The sequence below is a fragment of the Cervus elaphus genome, chromosome 33 (genome assembly GCF_910594005.1).
Source record: "Cervus elaphus chromosome 33, mCerEla1.1, whole genome shotgun sequence".
NCBI lineage: Eukaryota > Metazoa > Chordata > Mammalia > Artiodactyla > Cervidae > Cervus > Cervus elaphus.
The window spans coordinates 33,916,122-33,934,166 of record NC_057847.1 but is presented as its reverse complement, the minus strand read 5'-3'; the positions used below and the strand labels follow the sequence as shown (position 1 = coordinate 33,934,166).

General features: G+C 37.7%; 1 protein-coding gene across 3 annotated transcripts in view; it reads left to right on the top strand.

Moving 5' to 3' along the window:
• The window catches only part of SCN2A (sodium voltage-gated channel alpha subunit 2), a 138,402-nt gene that overhangs the window by 46,679 nt on the left and 73,678 nt on the right, over positions 1–18,045 (top strand). The window contains exons 1-4 of one of the 3 annotated variants that reach the window (XM_043894755.1): positions 4,348–4,424; positions 5,193–5,268; positions 6,041–6,358; positions 7,243–7,361. In XM_043894755.1, the coding sequence (XP_043750690.1) occupies positions 6,092–6,358; positions 7,243–7,361 (386 nt within the window). In that variant the 5' untranslated portion in view covers positions 4,348–4,424; positions 5,193–5,268; positions 6,041–6,091. Of the gene's footprint in view, positions 1–4,320; positions 4,425–5,192; positions 5,269–6,040; positions 6,359–7,242; positions 7,362–18,045 lie in introns of those variants that run through there. The other 2 variants (XM_043894753.1, XM_043894754.1) reach the window with 2 other exon arrangements.

Here is an 18,045-nt window from a genome sequence, read left to right as displayed (position 1 = left end):
TCTTGTGTTCTCTAATAGGGCTTCCTCACTCCCCGAAGGGCTCTATGTCTATTACGGCCTTTATATATCAGGTTCTTTATGCTGTTTTATGATTAAGGTATTATAAGCAGTCATGCATATTAGTACTAAGGGCATAGACGCATTTGCTAATCAAACTAGAATGCCAGCAAAGGAGTTTAAATTGAAACACTCCTTTCATCCTGGATAATCTCATAAGATACCACCACCCGGGAAACTTATTGATTAAAGTTCTAAATTGATTCTTATTTGGAAAGAGATCGGGGAAGGCCTTCTGCCTGTGTCACAGAAATTAGGGAGTAGTCTATGGAAGCAAGCAACAGAAAGACAGATATCATCTTTAAGGTGAGCGCTGGAGGCAGCTTTTCGGAATCCCTGAAAACCTGATCCACCTTGCCTGTCAGGTTTTCTCCCTCATGACCTTGTCATGGGTGGGATCTCGTGTGTTGGCTCCCGGCAGTCCAATATTCTTGCCTGGAGAATTACATGAACAGAGGAGCCTGGCAGGCTATACAGTCCATGGGGTCACAAAGAGTCACACCTGACTGAGAGGCTAACACTTTCACTTGGGCTTCTCTGGTGGTTCAGATGGTAAAGAATTCACCTGCAATGCAGGAGACCCAGGTTCAATCCCTGGGTTAGGAAGATCCCCTGGAGAAGGGCATGGCAACCCACTCCAGTATTCTCGCCTGGAGAATTCCATGGACAGAGGAGCCTGACAGGCTACAGTCCATGGGTTTGCAAAGAGTCAGACACAACTGAGTAACATGCTTCAACAACACAACAACATAGTTCTTAAAATAATGCCTGGCAAAAAATAAGCACTATCTGTGTTGATCACTGCCCCCCAAATATTTGGCAAAACAGTTTGTAAATTTTTTGCTTCTTAGTTTACTTTTTGAATTATTAATAGAATCTTTTGTATAACAAGTTAGTCTATTGTTGAGCACATCTGTAAAATAAGACCAGAATATTCAGATATAGGCATATCTTGTTTTTCTTTTAATTGCACTTCGCTTTATTGTGTTTTTTACAAATTAAAAGTTTTCAGCAACTGTTTCCTGAGCAAGTCTATCATCATCATTTTTCCAACAGTCTTTAATCACTTCCTGTCTCTGTGTCATACTTTGGTAATTTTCAAAATATTTCAAACATTTTACTATTATTATATTTGTTACAGTGATCAATGATCAGTGGTCTTTGATGTTACTGTTACAAAAAGATAATGACTCACTGAAGGCTCAGATGATTAGAATTTTTAGTAATTTTTAGCAATAAATTAAGTTTAAATTAAGGTCTGTACATTTTTAAGACATAAAGCTATTGCACACTTACACTATAGTGTAAACATAACTTGTATATGCACTGGGAAACCAAAAAATTCCTGTAACTGACTTTATTGTAATATTCACTTTATCACAGTAGTCTAGGACCAAACCTGAACTATTTCTGTAGTATGCTTGTGTTCATTTGATAAATGAAGTTAGTGCTCATCATAGAGATTTGTAAAGTATTTTATTGTGGTAGGACAAGTTACTGTGAGGAAGTAATCTAAATTTCTTGCCTGGTTTCTAAGTTTTTAAAATGATGTACAGGGAAGACAATGAAACTTTTCCTAATGAAAATGATGCAGCTAGAAAATATGATATATATGTATAGACATACCCCTTGTGCTCTGCATATATATGTGTGTATACACCCACACAAACACCCACACGCAGAGTTACTCTCCTGAGTACTGAGACACTGCAAATATGACCACTCTGTGACTAGTGTGCATAATTGTTGGCTTGTTTGCTTTGTTGACCAGCATGGACCCCCTTTTATTCCAGTGATAGTACACAAGCTCTGCATTTCAGGAATGTTGCTGTGCCCCCACCACAATCCTCACTGTTCATAGGTTTCAAACAGAACCTCCTCCTAGTTCCAGGATGAGGCATTGGCTTGGGAGAAGCCAATCAAAGCACAAAGCATGGCATCTCCCTGGACAGAGTGATTGCTTCGGGATAAGCATGTGACCCAGCTGAAGCTAATGAGATGCAATGAGATTTTCTCTGGGTCTCTGTCCCTATTGGATTTAAATCTGGGAGATTGGGAAGCCAGGGATGCTATAGCATCTTACTATAGTAAGGAATGAAAAGCTGTCACCATAGAAGTTAAAGCCAAAACATATAGCATAACTAGATTCTGGTAACACCAATTGGGCTTCCAAAGCATTTTATGCCTATAGCTAGCCTTAGACACAACAAACCTTGACAGTGAATTCCCATGTTACTTTTCCTTTCTTTCTTTCTTTTTTCTCTCATCCTTCTCTCCCTCCCCACTTTCCTCCCCCCATCCTTCCTCCTAATCTTTTCTTCTTTTTTTTCCCTTTCTTTCTTTCTCTTATCTAAGCCATCTTGGGGCTTCCCTGGTGGTTAAGAGGGTAAAGCATCTGTCTGCAATGCAGGAGACCTGGGTTCGATCCCTGGATCAGGACGATCCCCTGGAGAAGGAAATGGCAACCCATTCCAGTACTCTTGCCTGGAAAATCCCATGGACTGAGAAGCCTGGTAGACTACAGTCCATGGAATCGCAAAGAATCGGACACGACTGAGCAACTTGACTTTCTTTCTTTCTTTTTTTTTTTTTTGTGCTTCTATTACCAAAAGAGACTTGCTAGAATGAATTACAAAATTATTTTTTGGCAATATCTGCTTCTTGCCCATCTTAAACAGTTTTTCTAATGATACAAATGAATTTACCTGCAGAAGTAAAAGAAAAAGACTCACAGACTTAGAAAATATACTTTTGGTTGCCAGCAGAAGGGATAGTTAAGGAGTTTGGGAAGGTCATGTACACAACACTATATTCAAAATGGATAACCAACCTATTGTATAGCATATGGAACTCTACTCAATGTTATATGCCAGCTTGGATGGGAGGGAGGCTTGGGGGAGAGTGGATATGTGTGTGTGGGTGAATCCCTTTGCTGTGAACCTTAAACTATCACAACATTGTTGGATCAGCTATACCCCAATACAAAGTGAAAAGTTTAAAGTTTGAAAAAAGAAAATCACAGGTCTGACACTTTGAATAAAATACCCTTTCTAATGAAAATGGTGAAGCCAGAAAATATGCAAAAAATGTAGATGTGGTTAGTTGCTCAGTTGTGTCTGACTGTCTAAAACGCTATGGACTACAGCCCACCAGGCTCCTCTGTCCATGGAATTTTCCAGGCAAGAATACTGGAGTGGGTTGCCATTTTCTACCCCAGGGGATCTTCTAGACCCAGGGATTGAACCCTAGTCTCCTGTGTCTCCTACGTTGGCAGGCGAGCTCTTTACCACTAGCAGTACAATTATGACTGTTTCTGATTATACTTGTTCCCTCTTACTGATTTTATTTAATCTTTATTTTAGATTTACTTACATAAGCAGGTGTTTCGGTTTTTGTGTTGTTTACAATTGAATAAAACTCACAGATTTTGAGTCTGAATCCTGACTGTGTGATTTGAGGTAACTTTTCCTAACCTCAATGTATTTCCTTTGTTAGATTTTCAAATAAGGATCATGAAAGTCTTTATCTGATGGAATTGTGGGGAGATGGAATGATACAGTATATACAGACTCAGCCCAGTCAATGACTGGCACATATTAACCCTCAAATCTTAACTATGTTATTAATATAATTACTGAAATTTAGTCTCCTTTTGGCCTTCAGGTTTTTCTGGTTGCTTTTCATCTACTTAAATTAGAGATACAACAAGATTGGTGATCCATTAGTTTAATTTTATTTCTAGGGAAAGTTAGTTTAGATAGCTCTTTGTTGAACTAGCAAGGACCTTTACTGGATTTCAGAAACTCGGGGCTGAGGTTAATGTTAAATCCCATGTAGGTAAGACTTTCATTAATATAATTGCTGTTTTATAAGTTTTTATTTTTAACCCTTTATTATTTACCTTCTTTTTACTTTGAATTATTTTTATCCATTACAGTGACTTTTGGCTTAGCAAATAAAAAGCATGAACAGAAGCACTATTCATTAACAAAAGTAGTGATTGAAACCGGCTAAGTCTTAATGTTCTAAGAAAAGCCTTTAGAAGATCAGAGCTCCATTACTAAGAGCTTTGAGCTGCTTCAAACATGCTTCAAAGTGTACATTGAGGGTTTTCTCTTCACAGCTCCTCTGCCCTCTAGTGGTAGCTGTAATAATACCATTTTGTAGTCCCCACACAGGAAATGCCTGGTCTTACTTCAGTTACCAGAATCCTTTCACAGGAAGTTAGGTGTGGTCTTTGAAGGAGAATTTAAAAAAAAAAAAAAAAAAATGAAAAAAAGCAAAAAAAGCATGATGGAATTTTAGCTGCAGTCTTCTTGGTGCCAGCTTATCAATCCTAAACTCTGGGTGTAAAAGACTCTGCAGGGGTAATGTTTTAATATTCTTATTATGCTTATTTTCTGTGATGCTTCTCTACCTTTACAGTAGAATCCTGGGGGAATCTGCAGAGGACCACTTTCATTTTGAAGCTGCTGGCTGCATGTTTTAGCATGTCTCTTCTATTAGAGCATCCAGGCATGGCAGTTTCCTCCCTGAAGTGTGCCGGGACCTTCTTCATGCCTGTGCCTGTCGCTAGGCATAAGGGTCTCTGGGGATGGGTGAGGAAAATGAGGGATGTTTTAGAGGCACTATGATTCTGAGAGGGCAGTCTGCTAGCTGGTGGCTGAAAGGTCCTGGTCTACTTCAAAAAAATGTGGAAATGATGCAGTAATTCTGTTATTTTAGATTTCCCTATTTGATCTGACATATGCTGCAGAAGTGACCTGGATATGAATGAATTTTACTCTTAGATAATGCACCTCATATAATTAAATGGTAATGCTCATTCCTGTAGGGTAAGGGTTAAAATGGACTGATATTTTACAAAGAAGGAAAATAGAGAAGTGATTGTAATAGGTGGCATTCAGGAATCAAGATTTTGGTTATATTATTTCAGAAAGCATAGAAACTCTTGCCACTGATTCAGAGATAACGTTTGAAATGATTGGTGTGCTCACTTAAGTTAGATATGCTAGCCCATAGCCCAGTAAAATACGGTTAGAATACAGTAAAACCACATTTATGTTACCACAAAAACCAAAATAAATGAAGCTCATGTTAAAGATAAACTATCTTCAACTTATTATTTTTTCAAGTCCAAATCTGCTGTGTGGATTTTTAAGAAATGGGCACCATTTGAGAAAATGAGCTATCTCTACAGCATTTCCTAAGGTACTGCAAATTTGTTAATTTAAGAAGCAATTACACTAGCTAGCAGCAGGTGCTCAACCAGGGGGTCCAAGCTCCAGACCTCTGACGTGGGTGACTTCCTGCCTGCTTTGGCAGGAGCCAGGTCCCTTCCTGTGTAGCTTCCGAGCAATTCCAAATACAACCGGGCATCCCCTGCTCCTTCCCGCTCCTTGCTTTCAAGCAGAATCTACCTAGGTTTCCACAGCCTGGCATTTCAGGATTTCCAGAGCTCTTTACCAGGTGCATTGATTTCTGAATTAGCTCTTTAAGGTGGAGAGTGGGGCAAAAGGAACATGGAAAAAAAACGGAGCAAGATCGTCACACACCCCAGTTCTACAATTTTGAGTGATTATTCATCTCTTGTTATGGATCTCTGAAATATTTTTTTTTTCAGAAAGGATGCTGAAAAAGATGGCTGCCAAAATAATTCACACAAGTGAAGCAGCAAGCACAAACCAGTATCCTCCATTTCTGAGCTCCGAGTTGGATATTTTCACTTAAAACATTTTGGGAGTGGGAGATTAGATTACCTCATAGACACCTACTGAATGTGAAAGATAGATCTCTGTGCAAGCAGATGAATGTATGCAGGCGAATCCCCTGAATGCCAAGTGCAGCTTCCTTAGTAAAACATTACAGATAGCTTCGTTTGTATGTATGTTACCTCAGCATCATGTCATTGCCCTTTTATCCTAATGACCATTGCTTTTTTTCCCTCTCTCTCTTTCTCTCTCTCTCTCTGTTGTTTCCATAGCACTTTCTTATGCAAGGAGCCAAACAGTGATTAAAGGAGCAGGATGAAAAGATGGCACAGTCAGTGCTGGTACCACCAGGACCTGACAGCTTCCGCTTCTTTACCAGGGAATCCCTTGCTGCTATTGAACAACGCATTGCAGAAGAGAAAGCCAAGAGACCCAAGCAAGAGCGCAAGGATGAGGATGATGAAAGTGGCCCAAAGCCAAATAGTGACTTGGAAGCGGGAAAATCCCTTCCATTTATTTATGGAGACATTCCTCCAGAGATGGTGTCAGAGCCGCTGGAGGATCTGGATCCCTATTATATCAATAAGAAAGTGAGTTCTTAGTCAAGTTGCCTTTATTTCCTCTACTTCCTAATTGCTTCTGGGCTAGTGCCAGGCATATCAGGTGAAGAATGTTGTGCCATCTCCCCTCTGTCTAAAGTATCACTATGGTAGTAATGGGCTTGACCATGCAATGGCCCCATAGTCCTAGTCTTTGGGAAGCACTTATTTGAACCCACGGCCAGGACAGGCAGAGAGCTAAAGAGCATCTTGCAGTGGGGGAAGTGAGGAAGGGCAAAAGTCTGCTCACCTTACAGTGTGGTGAAGCAGAAAGTAAAGACAAGGAGCTTATTTTTTATGCATTAAAAACAATATTTCCAGAAGTAGTAGCCAAAGTCCTCTTTACAATATCTAGCTCTACATAAGGTACTTTGATCTTCAGCAGGTTTATTCCTTCACACCATAAATTTTGCCTATTCCATGCTTCCCTCAAGAAGAAATAAAAGCAGGTGACTTCTAAGCGCCCCCTAAAAGCATTTGATCAAATAGCACCTCCAGAAAACACTGAAGTTCCTGTGAGACGGCTTTTATCAAACTGAAAAAGTAATCAAAGCCTCATTCTTGAGCTCTTTGTGAATTAAATACATTTTGATAATACTGATATTAAAACTTGATGATGATGCTAAGTATTTCTATGGTAATGACTGTACATTTTCTTTATGTTCTTTAAATCCTCATGTCTCTCACCAAATTAGGGGAGTTTATAGCATTCAGAAAGAGAAAACACATAGCATCATGTCATGTATTGGTAGTTAGTATATTATTATTTTATAAAATCATATTTCTAAAAAAATGTATCACTTTTTTCTTAAATTGTTCTTAGTTTTAACATTGCATTTCTAAATTCTGTTTTATGTGTTTGTTTTCTTTTTCAGACATTTATAGTATTGAATAAAGGGAAAGCAATCTCTCGATTCAGTGCCACTCCTGCCCTGTACATTTTAACTCCCTTCAACCCTATTAGAAAATTAGCTATTAAGATTTTGGTACATTCATATCCTTTTCTCAAATAGTCACTTATATGATTTTACTCTTTGACTAACTTATTGAGTTGAGAATTTTTCAAAAATGTATGTGGTTGGCAACACTATATGCTCTTTCTTTTTTCCCTCTTACTCAACAGTTTAGTGTTATTGCCAAATGGGATCATAGGTAAGTGAACCACTTTTCCCCATATTCTAAGTATTTCTTCTCTCCTTGACTCACTACTTCTTTCTTTCTTCCTCTGCTCCCTTCTGAGTTGCCTACTACATCCAGGACTTCTTCATTAACTTTGACAGTGTTACCAGGCTCTCCTTTTATAAGTCTTCAAATTTTACAAGGTTATGTAATGGGTAAAATCTGTGAACTAATTTTCTTTACTACTTTTACATTTGGAATATATCTGCATATTCTGAATTATATAATTTTATTCTTTTTGATCTTAATTTTTACTACTTTTTGCTTTTCACTTTAGTATTTGAAAGCTTTGAGTTGCAAATGTTTATAATTGTGATATGACTGTGTATGCATTAGTCTTTCAATTATTTCTTCCAGTTCTTTTCCCAAGTGTCATTTGCATTGATTTTCTATTTTATTTTTCTTTTGTTTTTTGGTCACTTGTTCCTGTGTTTTATTCAGCTCACAGGTCCTGCTGCAGTTCTCTCTTCCCACATACATTCTCCTTTCATTCTTTATTCTCCTTATAAAGTACTACTTCCTAGAAAAGGAATTGATGACACCTTGGTGGGAGATAGTGATTTGATCTAAGTTAAACAGAGTAGTTGTAAATGAGAAGTTTTCTTCCAGACTAGGGACAGTGGTTTGACTGATAGCTAGGGCTGGAAAGACCAAGGAGGCAAAGCTTAGGAAGACGGAGCAATGTCAGTCAGGGACATTGACAGGAGGAACACAGAAGCCTTGGGATAAGGAACTGATCCAGAGGTAAGGAAGGGGAAACTGAAACTTAAGCAAAGTCTCAGATAGGACAACGTTAAATTTTGTTTCCTAATTAGAAAGAGTCATTGCCTTTGATTTACAGCATGGTCAGTCCAGGGCCTGCTTCAAGGCTTACAGTGTAAAAGCTTACTTTCCCTAGCAGGCCTAGAAAATAATTCAATCTGAAATGGTAGGGAATTAGATAAGGAATTCAGGAGATAGAATAAACTGGATACAGGGAACTCATCTCAGTTCTGGGTGTTGGGCTATAAATCATGTCCCCAGACTTGCCTGGCAATGTGGCAAATGTCTGTAGAAGCACGGCATTCTGGAATTCAGTTTCCTTTTAACCTCTAGGTCATTCCTCTCCATTACCCCCAGGTTTTGCATAGACATATTTTAATTTCATATTTATGTTTTAAGATTTAATAATTTTCTATGAGTTTTTTAAAACAATAATGATTCCTTACTTCTGCTATTCAAATAAAAGAGACATTTTACAGGAATAAAAAATGTCTTTGAGTTGGCTTTAAGAATGAATAATAAAGTTGAGATTTAGATTTGAGTCTCATGAGCTATAAATTATGGTCCATTATGATGTTTGAGTAGTTAAAATCTGTGCTCTGAATAAATCTTTCCATAAATTATTCATTGTATCTAAAAATAATTGTTCATCCCTATGTAATTGCAATTTATACATGAAGTCATGTCAAAAAATTCAGACTTAGCCCATTGCTCTGTTTATAGTAAATACTGGGAGAATATGTGTTGAAGAAGTAAGTGACAAATGAATCAAGAAGATAAATTATTAGATGCAAAACAAGTGACAAAATGGAAGTTTTGAAGAGGTCAGAAAAATCTATTTTGCCTTCAATATGAATGAAGAAATAACATTAAGAAAGCTCAGTATTAAAGGAAAAAGGCAGGATTGTTGTTGTTATTGTTGTTTTAAAACTTTTGTGGGGAGATAGCATATTTTTTTGAAAATTTCATGAAAGCTATTTTATCATCACCACTCCAAAATATTCTAGAAGGTTAGAAGACCCAGGAATCTTAACATAAAGCCTTCTGGGAAAAGAGACTTCCAGTGGAAGAGGATGAGAGTAGTTTTAGAAGTTCTGATCAGAGACTCTGGGCATTGAAAACCAAGTTTATGGTGGAGTCTCTTTAGGAATCAAGATACGATTTGAATTTGAAGAATTTGAAAGTTAGCACTTACTTCCCAGAAGAAAGAAAACCCTGAAGGGGCACAGTTGTCAGGAGATCTGCAGTGGTGTAAATTGAAATGTGAAGGCAGCCAGGTAAATCAGATTTGCTGAACTGAATGTTTGACTCTCCTAGAACCTTACAAATGGTGTGGAGCTACACATTTCTTCTAATGCAGAAAAAGTAGATTTTTAAAAAAGCTCTGATTGCCTGAATTAAACTATTCTATCTCAGCTATCTTACCTTGGAGTAGAGATATAAGAGAAGATAGACACATTCTTTGGTATTTTGGTGATAATGCACATTTGACTGTGAAAGTGAAAGTGAAGTCGCTCAGTCGTGTCTGACTCTGCGACCCCGTGGACTGTAGCCTACCAGGCTCCTCTGTCCATGGAATTTTCCAGGCAAGATTACTGGAGTGGGTGGCCATTTCCTTCTCCAGGGGATCTTCCCAACCCAGGGATTGAACCTGGGTCTCCCGCATTGTAGGCAGATGCTTTACCATCAAATTTTGCTGTAAATAATACTCTACAGTTGGCAGGTAACTTTCTCAGTGACTTTGTCTTATTCCTCACAATGCACATCCTAAGCTCAAATCCTGGTTTTCTAATTTTAAGTGCCTTTTGCTATAAGATAAAAATGCTTGAGGTTGCTATCTGCATTTTAGGCACAGTTAAGAGGGCATTGTGTATTTATTATCATTAGTTTATATTCCATAAAATGGTCATTCACAGTAAAAAAAAAAAATTGGCATTTTCAACCTTGACTGGTTTCTCTATTTCCAATGAAAACCTTGACTTATTTCTTAAGGAGCTGTTATCTTCATTAGGCATTCTTGCATATCAAATTAGCTTTGTGTCTTGATTTTGGCAGAAAAATCTTACGCTTACTCTATTTTTGCCAGAGTATATTTTGAAAACTGAAAATGCTTTTGATGTGCCTATTATCTTGTTTTGATAGTTAAATAAAATATGGTTATGTTTTCTAGATAGTAAACAAGTAAAAATTTATCCATATTCCTAAAATTTCCTATCAGAATTTTCAGTGTGTTACATGTCAGTTTTTTATTATTTTAGCTTAATATGCACACCATCCTTCACTTTGCATTTGTTATTCATTTGTTCATTTGCAAATATTTACTAAGTACCTACTGTGTGGCAAATGTTCTTCTAGACACTGTGATGCAACATAGAACCTGCTAGTCCCTGCTCTCAAGTAGCTATATCCATGTGTATGTGTGTGTTTTAGAGGAGAGAGATAATACAAACAATTTAGCTAGTGTCAGCTAATGATAAATGCTATTAACAAAAATAAAGCTGTATAAAAAGAGAAGAGTGGCGAGGTACTATTTTAAATTGTATGATCAGGGAAGTCCTCTCTGAAAAGATAGCATTTGAGTAAAGAGCCAAAGGAAGTGAGGAAGTGCAACGTGGAACTCTAAGGAGAAAGGTGAATAGCAAATATGAAGGCAAAGGATGAAGGTGGAAGTGTACCTGTTGTGTTCGAGAATCAACCAGGAGCCCAGAGTGCCCGGAGGAGAGTGGGAAAAGCAGAGAGTAGAAGGGGGTGAGGTCATTGAGAGTGGAGGTCAGGGCTGACGTAGTAGGTGGTTGATAAGACACCCAGTCTGCCCTGAATGAGATGGAGAGAGAAGACTGGAGGGTTTTCAGCAAAAGAATGTCATCACCTGAGTCAGATTTGAAAAAGATCACTCTGGCTGCTGTGTAGGGAACAGATTGCCTCAGGGGAAAGGGTGAAAATAAGAAAATAGATTGGGGGTTTACTGCCTTTATGAAGGCAGAGGATGCTGGTGGCTTTGGTGGAAACGATGAGGGTAGCAAATGTCATCAAATTCAGTTGTGTTCAGAAAAGCTGAAAGGATGTGCTGATCAATTGGATGTGGGGTGTGAGGGAATGAGCAGAACTAAGGAGGACTCTAGGTGTTTAGTATGGTCAAGAAAGAAAAGTGTAGCTCCTTGAGCTTGGGACAGACGACATTAGGTGGAGAGAGATACTGGGTAAAATCAAGAGCTTGAATTTGAACATTTGTTTGTTTATTTGTTTTTGAGAAACCTGTTAGACACTCAGTGGAGGAGTTGAGGTATTAAATGGAATGCAGGTCTGGAGTTCGGGAAAAGGTTGGGCTGGAGGTTAAAACTTTGAGAGATGTAGTCATCATTATGTCGCTGTACAGATGGTATTTAAAGTGATGACAAAGACCTAAAACACCCCAAATCACACAGTAATGCAGAACTGCCCATCATTCATACAGGTTAGGAAAATAAAAAACAGATTTTGGAATCAGAAAACCTGGATTCAAACCCTGCCTCCAAGATTTACTTATTGGCTCCATGACCTTGGTCCCAGTTACTGCAGCTGTTTTGAATCTCACTTTGTCCATCCATATGTTGTCATCGTAAATTAAACATTAATAATAATAACTATAAACACCTGACACTGTGACCAGCACTTGGTTGGTGTTCGGTTTCTCAGCTATGTCTGACTCTTTGCGACTCTCTGGGCTGCCTGTCCTTCACTGTCTCCCTGAGTTTGCTCAAGCTTATGTCCATTGAGTCGATGATGCCATCCAATCACCTCGTCCTTTGTCGCCCCCCTCTCCTCCTGCCCTCAGTCTTTCCCAGCATCAGGGTCTTTTTCCAATGAGTTGGCTCTTTGTATCTGGTGACCACAGAATTGGAGCTTCAGCTTCAGCATCAGTTCTTCCAGTGAATATCAGGGTTGATCCAGCACTTGGTAGGAACTTGATAAGTTGTAGCTAGGACAGCTATTCTTGGTAGCACTAGCTACAATTCTAGGAGCAAGTCCTGCAAGATTAGCAAAGAAACAGTCTCATATTATTTAAGGAATTCCACAAACAAATTCTGTACAAATCTCTGATCTCTTGAGACTTGATTTTGCAAACAGAATGTTTATACAGCACCAGAGTTAGAAGCTGTTGAGTGACGGAAACATAATGTGGTCAGTCCCGACCACATCTCACTTTGCAGATGAGTTCATTGAGGCCCAGACATGTTTAGTCACTGTTTTATAAGACTACATTTTATGTAAGTGGCAAGGCCAAAACTTCAGACTAAGTCTTTGATTATCAGCCTATGCTTTGCAGTTTCTATATAACAGAACTGCAGTTTCTATCTATCTTTGCTGTTTCTATCTAACAGATTTCTAAACCCTCAGGTATAAATTATGTATTAGGGGTACATAATTTATCTACCTGTATTTCTGTGTATCTCAAAGGTTGTTTTCAGTGGCTTCAACTTACTAATTTATTAAATAGGAAGTGAGCTTTTTAGTTCATCCCAAAATTATATGGTATCTATTAGAAATAAAAAACATGGTTTTCCGTACAAATATTATATAGGTCTGTGGGAAAGGAGGGTGAACAACTTACTATTTTTGTTTCTCCTGCTTTCAATGCTCAAAAGTTACCACCTGTTATCACATAGTTAGGAATTTGTTAATAACAAAAACAACTCAAGAGTTAACAGTATATATGTGACATTTAGTTGACATTTCTGTTGCCTTGCAAATATGAATGAATAGGTAGAAAGAGGCCTATCTTACTTTGCTTAAATTCTCTATGTTAGAAATCTCTTAGATAAAACTATCTTCTGCCTCAAGTTCATATACATTTTAAGTAAAAAATGTCTCTGCAACTTCTCTGGATATTATGTTTTATTACAAAATCCTTGAACAGAACAATGTCATTCCCTTCCTTAAGAAAACAAAGAAATGCCCTATGTTTTTATATTTAATAGAAAAATGATTACTAGTAATAAAGATAGCTATTCACTAAGAAAAGTATTGGTATTATCTGTATTTGCATAAGAAAAGTGAGGCTTAAATAATTGACTTGCTGAAGCCCATGTAATTGGTAAAGGATGCATCTGATCCACAGTTCATTGCTTTAAAACTCATGCTGCTTCATCCTACCCACGTGGATATAGGGGTAGGCATGCCAGTACTTTAATCATCTAGTTCCCAGGTCAAAGGTTATATAAAGCACTTTCAATATGAATATGAAGAAGTCTTTCCTCATCATACACACAGGGAATATTTCAGACTTGCCAACTGACAGGTTACTACCAATCAAAATGTTAACACATTTTTATGAATATCTGGTATAGAAGAAATCAATAGATTTAAAAAATCCTTTTTTTCTTGATATTATATGAGGTTACCCTGCCTCTATTTTTATTTATATACAAAGTCTCATAAGGAAATACTATTCTAGGATTCATTGTTCTTCTGAAAAAATGTACTTTATGTGCTATATATTTAGAAAATGAATACATGCATTTTGGGCTTCCCTGGTTGCGCAGTAGTAACCCACCTGCCAATGTAAGAGACAAGGGTTTAATCCCTGAGTCAGGAAGATTCCCTGGAGAAGGAAATGGTACCCTATTCTAGTATTCTTGCCTGGGAAATGCGGTGGACAGAAGAGCATAGTGGGCTGCAGTCCATGGGCTTGCAAAAGAGTTGGACACGACTTAATGACTAAACAGCATATGCATTTTGTTACTAGTTCTGGTCCCTTGAAATCTGCCTTGACATGGAATTTCTATAATTTTTCAGTGTATGGTATCACCAATACCATGTCTATACTTGTTTTTCATATTTGTATATTTGTTATCATTATCTGAAACCCTACTATTTCAATCACTCACCAGACTCCAGGTATCTTAAAGGTATGAGACTCCAGGTATGAGACTGATAAAATAAATTTATAGTGATTTTAAAGAGCAATGGATTTTGAAACTCTCTATTTGGAGATTATCTATTAAACTAAAAGCATAAAAATCTGACTCTAGTTATCTCTTATTTGATTTAAAAGGAAAATAGTTTTATTTGGTTTCCTTTCTGATCATTTGTCAGGACCGTTAAGTTAAATGTATTTTTTAAATTAAAATGATAGTCATTCAATGTGAAAAACACTAATTTGAGTGTAATGACTTATTCATTTTGACTTACTGGGTAATACCTACTCTATTTATTAAAGTTTAAATATATATTTTACTTTATTATATATACTTAAATTTTATCATTATAAGGGGTAAATTTTTTAAGGGACATAAAACCATGGCTCAGTCTATCATGTGACATAAATCTCATGATCCTTTTAATTTCCAGTTTTTATTTATCCAGTGTTCTCTCGTTCAAAAGAATGTAGAAACCTGTGCACTTGATATACGTGGAAACAAATTTCATGCTGTATTTCTGATCCATATTTATAAATATATCACTAAAAAGGAAAAATGTACTTCACTTAGTAGTAAACAAAGTTCCAAACTAACATCATTCAATAGTCAACTGACCCTACAAAATGGCAAGGGTATATGGTGGTGAACAATATAGACATGAAGTTGACCCTCATGAAGTTGGCCCTCATGAAGTTGACCATCTAGTGGAAAAAAAATCCGTTAGACATTGGAAGAATAGCATCTGATGCTACAAGGATATATTTCTGATAGACCTAATCAGGAAAGGTGCTATTGTGGACAGGTTTTACTGAAAATAACTTCTGATCTGAGTGCTGGAGGAAAAGTTTGAGTTGGCTAACGTGTGAAGTAAACAGCATATTCAGGGGAAAGAGGTAACATTTGTTAAGATCCTGACTTGAAAGAGAGCTTGCTTCATTCCATGACCTAAAACAATTGCAATAATATCAGACTTGGGAAAGTGAAATGAGGACTAAGCAAGCTGAACTTAGGGTGGACAAGAAGTAGACCTCCTAGACTCTTCACTCTTTGTTTGTTAAGATATTTGATCATCATCCTAAGGTAGTGGAAAGCTATTGAAATGATCCAAATTAGATTTACAAAGGTCATTTTGGTACAGTGTGCAGAAAGGATTGAATAGAGTCAAGCATGGGTTCAGAAAGAACAGCTCGGGTGAAATTACAGTAATTTACATTAGATTTGATGGATACCGAGACTAGGTAGTATTATGAGGATTGTGGGAAAAGTACACTGAATCCAGGCATAGCAGGTAGAATTGATAATATTTAGTGTTAAGTTGAATGTGGATGCTCAGGGAAGAGAAAAATGCAAGATGGCTCCTAGGTTCCTGGCTGAGTCAGTCAGTCAGTTCAGTCGCTCAGTCATGTCCTACTCTTGGCAACCCTGTGGCTGCATCACGCCGGGCTTCCCTGTCCATCACCAACTCCCGAAGCTCGCTCAAACTCATGTCCATGGAGTGGGTGATGCCGTCCAACCATCTCATCCTCTGTTATCCCCTTCTCCTGCCTTCAATCTTCCCCAGCATGAGTGTCTTTTCCAATGAATCAGTTCTTCACATCAGGTGACCAAATCTCACATTCTTCCTGGCTAAATCATGAGACATTGTGATACAGAGATGTCAAAGGAGCAGTATTTGAGAGGAGAAGAGGGATAGGATTAAAACATTTTTAGTTTAGTTTTAGAACTCAAAAAAACTTGAAGTGTCAATGAAATAAGTGCACATAAGTGCAGATGTAATATGGAATTGGGTAATATGGATTACTGAGTTCAGAAGAGAGGGCTAAAGTGAAGTAGCTCAGGCGTGTCTGACTGTTTGTGACCCCCTGAACTATAGCCTACCAGGCTCCTCCATGGGATTTTTCAGGCAAGAGTGCTGGAGTGGTTTGCCATTTCCTCCTCCAGGGGATCTCCCTGATCCAGGGATCGAACCCAGGCCTCCCGCATTGCAGGCAGATACTTTACCAGCTAGAGAGGGCTAGTCTGGAGAAAAATACTTGAGATCAGTGGGTATGTAAATGTACTTGGAGATATGTGTGTTAATGAGCTCTACTAGGATAAATATAGCAAGAGAGGGAAAATGTCTTGGATATCCACTGTCCTTTTTAAAAAGGGAAATATAACATTTCAAAGGATATTAAAAAATTGTTGCCCATGAAGCATAAAAAATCAAAGGATTAGGATCTCATGAAAGCAAAAGTAAGAGAACATAATTAAAAGGGGAAGAATCAGGCTTGTCAAACTCTATTGAGAGAGCAAGTCAGACAAGAACTCAAAATTATCCTTTTGTTTTCAGTTACACAACATGAAGATGTTTGTCATATTTAGGAAGAAAACTGGTAGGCTGAAGATGTGGTAGATAAATGAAGGAAAGTAAAGATAAACATCTATTCTAAGAAGCTTGGCTGTGAAATTGGAAAAGAGAAGTCTATAAGTGGTTAGAGGATTGTGGGCTACACTACAGTATTCTCTTTTATGCCAAAAAAGTAAGAGAGAATTAAGCAAGTTTGTGTTGATCGTAAGAGCAGATAGAGTTACTAATGGAGATATTAAAGATAAGAGAAGGAAGAGGTAAAGAGATTGCTGAAGTGTTCTGGAAAGGTGGAAGGTGTCCAGAGTTTGGGTAGAAGGGTTGACAACTCCCTCCATTGAAATGGGAAGGAGGAGAGAATCTCAATACAGAGTTTGTCAATTTGGGGTTAGGAAGTAAAGATATGACCTTCTGATGCTGTCTCTTCTCTCAATAAGATAGGAAATAAGGTCATGAGTTTGAAATAGGTAGAGAAGGAAGAAGATTGGAGATCAAAGAAGAGTGGAGAATATTCAGAATTATCTTTGTAGAGTAGTGGGGACAGTGAAGTGGAGAAATATTAAGACTGTGTTGAGCATGTTTGAGGCTGGGAACTATGTATTTTGAATAATGCCAATCTGCCAAGGGGTTATTTTCTACAGTAGGTTGTTATTGTTCAGTCGCTAAGTCATGTTCGGTTCTTTGTGACCTCATGGACTGTAGCCGTCCAGGCTCCTCTGCCACCCACTATCTCCTGGAATTTGCTCAGACTCGTGTGCATTGAGTGAGTGATGCTATCTAGCCATCTCATCCTCTGCTGCCCCCTTCAGTAGGGCCAGTAACCTAACAGACACAGAGGATCCGCTGGTTTTATACACTAAAGATGAAGTCATCTTTAAGTTTATCTTATTTTTTGTTTCTTTCTAGCAAGAAAGGAAAATATTTCTTCTTTGAACTGGTGTCTTTCTGTGTTCTCTAGGTTGTAGTGCCCTCACGTGGCTGATCCACATCATTCACTTATGAGTGTTTTCATGTGAACACACTTGAACAAGCTGAGAATTAAGCATGTGCCCTGAATCACTGCCAGTCAAAATGAAAAATCAGTGATTACTTTGACTAAAGTCAGTTGAAGGTGCAAAGAAACATCTTTTAATAGATTGAGACAATACATAACACAACACATTGGCAACACAACGCTATTCTATTTTACTGCACTTAAAATCATGCTGATATTTTGCTATGTGTAAGTGATATGAAGATTTATGATTAAAAGTAGAGTGAGAAGGGACATTAATAGCATTTATTCATTCTGGAATTTTTATCCATTTTCTAAATGTACTTTGATAAAGCTCTTGTTTTACAAAACTACAACTGAATCCCTCTTGTGCTTTTTATTAATTATGAAAGAAAGTTATTTCAAATAGTTGGCCACTGAATGTTTTCTTAAAGAATTTTTTTGTTGCTGTTTTTCAACACAAAGGAGGGTGAAGGGCTATCTCTACACACATGGG